Genomic DNA, 4505 nt, shown 5'->3' on the forward strand with positions numbered 1-4505 from the left:
AGAATTCTCAGTAGCAATAGTAGTGCGTGCTCATTTATCTTGGAGGCTTATGTGCACAGCAATCTTTTGCAATCGATTAACAAACTTGGTCGCCTTATTATAGAGAGGAAATCCTACTATATTATCAAGAAATATCATTCAGTTAAGGCCTTTGGGCTTACCGTCTTACGCACTTACTAGCCTTGCGGGAATCTAGACCAAGGATGCATATCGAGTCTCCACCTTCCAGCCTGTTGTTCTTTTCTTGGAATAACACCTTCGGGAATTTAGTTTTTGAGCAATCATTCAGCAAATGATATGAAAGAGTCTCTCACCTTCACCTTGAACTCAAAAGTTAGCCTGCCATGAGCTTAAGTATAAAACTCAAGCTCTGATACCAGAATAGGATCGCTTTCTAGGAATTTGAAATGAAAACCTGAGCTAGTGCTCGGAGTCTTATTTCCCTCTAGAAAGATTACAAACTTAAGCTTAAGAGCTGAGACAGACTAGGAATAAACAACTTGGTGTTGCTCAAGTGTGTCTAAACCTCTTACTCGCTCTTTCTTATATAGGCAGAGGAAAGTTGTAGATAAGATCAAAGCGAGTGTTCATTGGGCTCCATCGTCCTTTGATTCTCTACCTTTTGTCTGTCATTTACAAACTTTACAACTATTCGAAAGGACGACTTACAAACTTTACAGCTAATAATATTCGAAAAGGACGGCTCCCCGAGGCTCAATCCTTTCTTCTTTATTAAAGCACTTTTACACCTGTCTTCTTTGGATGTTTTTGGGCTCATCACTTGCTTTCTGATTAGGGCGGAGTTTCTTGTATTATTCTATAGGCCTCCAGTAATGCATTGGATGCCCTCCAGAGGTCTCTTCTTGTCTCTTGGACAACCGGAAGTTTCTCTATCCAATAATTATGCTTTCCTCCTTCAAGATGCCTTCTATGATTGAAATCATGTTCTTTCATTTGTTGGATAAGCTCTAGTTCCTGTAATGCTAAGGAAGTATTCCTGATAGCTTGTCTTTAAATATCCTCCATCCTTTTGCGCTTCTGGTGTTCCTCTGGAGCAATTATATTTTTAGAGGTATCATGAATCAGATCCTCATATTCTGTTAACAAGGGGAATTGAGTTGATCCCCCCAAGCCTTCTTCTGTTAATACGGCTAAGGCTTTTGGCTTGTCCACCAATCTTGATAAACTATCTGCAAAAATATTTAATTTTCCATCAATATGTTCAAAATTTACCTTTACCCTGTGCCCGTAATGAAGTCTGTGAAGGCAATCCATTGAACCCGAGAAGGTTTATTTTTGACAGATTTATTATGGAAGCTGATGATTGCCTGGCAATCTGTTTTTAATGTGATCTCTTCTTTGCCAAGGAAATGGATTTTTAGAGCATTCATAGTTTCCATGGCGGCATAGATTTCTGCGTCTATTGTGGACTTAACGACTAGAAACTTTCCGTGTGCATAGGCACAGATCTTTTCTGATTTTCTTGGGCTATATTTGTTAGGCTTCCACTTGCAAATTCCTCCCCAGCTCACCATAGATCCATCTGTTTCTAGAATTATATAGGCTTCTTCTGGCGGAATTTCTAGATCAGGCAAATTCTACACCTGTTCTTTTATCTGTTTTACCAACGCCCAGTCAGAGCTCTTCATTCTTTTATCACCATGTGGCGAAGTCTTCTCATATAAAGGGGCTAATTTAGTACTTAAATTTGGTATATACATTCTGGCATAATTTAGAATACCTAGCCAGGAACGTAGAACTTTCTTTTCTTGCAGTTGCTCGTCATTTACCTCAGCAATTTTCTTTATTATATGGGGTTGCAACTTGAGTTTTCCTTCCCCTATTTCCGCACCTAGAAATTCAATCTTGGGAACCGCCAACTTACACTTAGTTGGGGATAGAATTAATCTGTTCTGCACCAAGCATTATTTCTAAATGCTTAATATGATCCTTCTCGTTTTTGGAAAAGACTAAAATGTCATCAATATAAACAACAATAAAATCACTAGTACCTTGAAAACATTGATCCATCTTCCTTTGGAAGGCCACTGGTGCATTCTTTAGTCTGAATGACATTACAAGCCATTCATAAAGTCCGGACGGGCATATAAAAGCAATCCATTCTACTGATGTCGGATCCATTGCTATTTGATGAAATCCAGACTTAAGGTCAAACTTTGAATATATCTTGGAATTTCCAACCTTCTTTAATATGGTATTTATCCCAGAAGACTGTACTGGTCTTTATATGTGTTATCATTTAAAGCCCTATAATTGAAGATCATTCTTTCCTTTCCTTTGACCTCTTTGCCTGTCTTTGGGTCTATACTTGTTCCAGATTGGACGATCATGGCCATAGTTCGGTGTCTGCTCTTACTGGGCCGGATTACTTTTAATTCTAGTAATGCCTGAACATACTTTTCAAATATCTGCTTCATAACTGGTGTCACATGGGATAGCGGCTTGTCTTGTATTGTAATGTCTGGATTGATTATGTCACTTTTACACATAATCTGATTTTTTGCCCAATGCTTTAATGGGTCTTCTCCGATGAATCCCTGCTCCTGGAGTCTGTTTAATAACGGGTCATGCTTTATTAAGATTGAAGTATTGGATGGTACTCCTGCAAAGAATATCTTTTCTTGGATTTCTAAATATTCATCCTCATTTAATTCCAACTCCTCAATAGCTGTTGTTGCAGATTGATTAGTAGCAATGGTAGTAACATTTTTATAAAACGTTGCCTGGTTTCCTTCTATTAGTAATCCGCCTTGCATGCTTCGGATAAAGTTGCATCCTAGTACCATTTGAATTCCTTCCCCTAAAGTCATATCAAATGAGTAGGTAAAGGGGATACGAAATTTATTCTCACCAATCATCATTTGTCCTCCTTTTAATTTCCAGTTTGCTGCTTGCCTTGAATTTACTCCGTTGATCATCACAGTGTAGGAATTTTTCTCCAGGGCTTGTGAAGGGACTGATTTCTTGTCAATACAACATGATGTGGCTCCTGTATCTAATATTGCATTAACTGAGAAAGGAATTATATCAGGAATTTCAAATTTTACTGTCATGTTGTATAATCGATTAACTGTTCTTTTCTAGTGATACTGCCCTTCAGATGCTTTCAGCACTGAATATTCTTCTAAGAATATTATTTATTCCTTCCCCTTTTGAAGGTCCTTTTCTGTTAGATCCCTCAGGTCTTCCATTAATTCTTCAGTTAATAGTTCTTCTTCGGTATCCTGTTGCTTCCGCAGTCTTTCTACTTCCATCTTCAGCCTCCTGTTTTCAGATAATAGGAAATCAATATATTTTATTAGTTCAGGTGCCATATTTCTATCATCATATTGTCGTGGGGTCGGAGGTGCTACTTTGATTTGCATCTTGAGGTAATTATTAGCACATAATGTGCAGGCAGTTAACCTGCAGTTATTGCAATGTACTCTTGACCTTTGGGTTGTCTGTTGTCCGCAGAACCTGCATTTAATCCAAGAAGTGCTTATTTCTTGATTAATAAGCCAATCATGTATGCAATTAGCTTGTTCTTCGGGAATGTCTACTTGGACTTGCCATCCTCCTTCACCTATAAGGACAAATAAATTTTCTTTGTAAGGTAAAGTGCAGGTTGCAATACCGCAATGTTGATTTGTGTTAGTTTCCCCTTCTGATACGCTGCAGATAGCGTCACTATCTGATTCATTAAGATCAACTGATACTATATCATAATCCTCAGGCAGGTCCAATTCTTTTAGCATAGCTATTCTTTCTTTGCTCCCGAATTTATTACGGCATTCTTTAGCGAAATGGCCTTCCTCGCCGCAAATATAGCACTTACACTTTTTTACCTTGGATTTATCATCTTGGTACTTCTTCTTTATTACTTGTACATGGGTTTTATGTGATTTTCCTTTGTAATTATGCGCCTTGCATAATCCATAACGCTTTCCTGGTAGTAACCTGGAATAGGGATCTGTGCACAAAATTGTAAGTCTTTTAAACTTCGCTGTAAAGATGCTTGCTTACACATTTCTTGTAGCTCTTGGTATGCATGATGTATTCTTGGAAGGACTCCAATAGTATTGCCCCAAAGTTTTTCCTGGAATTTCTGCTCCAGATAACTCCCAATTAGCGGAGGCATCTTTCGGTAGAACTTGCTAGATAGTTCTTCATTAATAAACATCCTTCCCCTTTTTGCTGCGATTTCCTTATATTGATTCATGTAGAATAGTATATCCTTGGTGCTTGTGCATACTAACCTTTCAAGATCCAGATAGGCTTGGTTTTGTTCTTTCGTCGAACCGGTTGATGGATCTTCAAGGATAATAATTCTGCGTATTTGGGACAGTACATTATGAGTTTCATCTGCAGAGTTTATTAACTTATCATACTGTTCTGGATACATCATCCGCCATTGAATGAACATCTTCTTCTCTATCTCCCCCAAGAGATTTTCAATATATTGGACTTTAGTTCTTTTGTCGGCCCATATCTTGGAGTCAACA

At 38.1% G+C, this 4505-nt stretch overlaps 1 protein-coding gene across 1 annotated transcript; it reads right to left on the reverse strand.

Annotated features, from left to right (window-relative positions):
* Window positions 1-2219: 2219 nt before the first annotated feature.
* On the reverse strand, window positions 2220-3758 carry LOC121978734. The gene is made up of 3 exons (XM_042531034.1): window positions 3638-3758; window positions 3427-3480; window positions 2220-3031 (listed from the first exon to the last, which is right to left on the reverse strand). The coding sequence occupies exons 1-3, from the start codon at window positions 3756-3758 to the stop codon at window positions 2220-2222; spliced, it is 987 nt and encodes a 328-aa protein (XP_042386968.1).
* Between the last annotated feature and the right edge of the window lie 747 nt (window positions 3759-4505).

The sequence above is a fragment of the Zingiber officinale genome, chromosome 4B, assembly GCF_018446385.1.
Source record: "Zingiber officinale cultivar Zhangliang chromosome 4B, Zo_v1.1, whole genome shotgun sequence".
Classification (NCBI taxonomy): domain Eukaryota; kingdom Viridiplantae; phylum Streptophyta; class Magnoliopsida; order Zingiberales; family Zingiberaceae; genus Zingiber; species Zingiber officinale.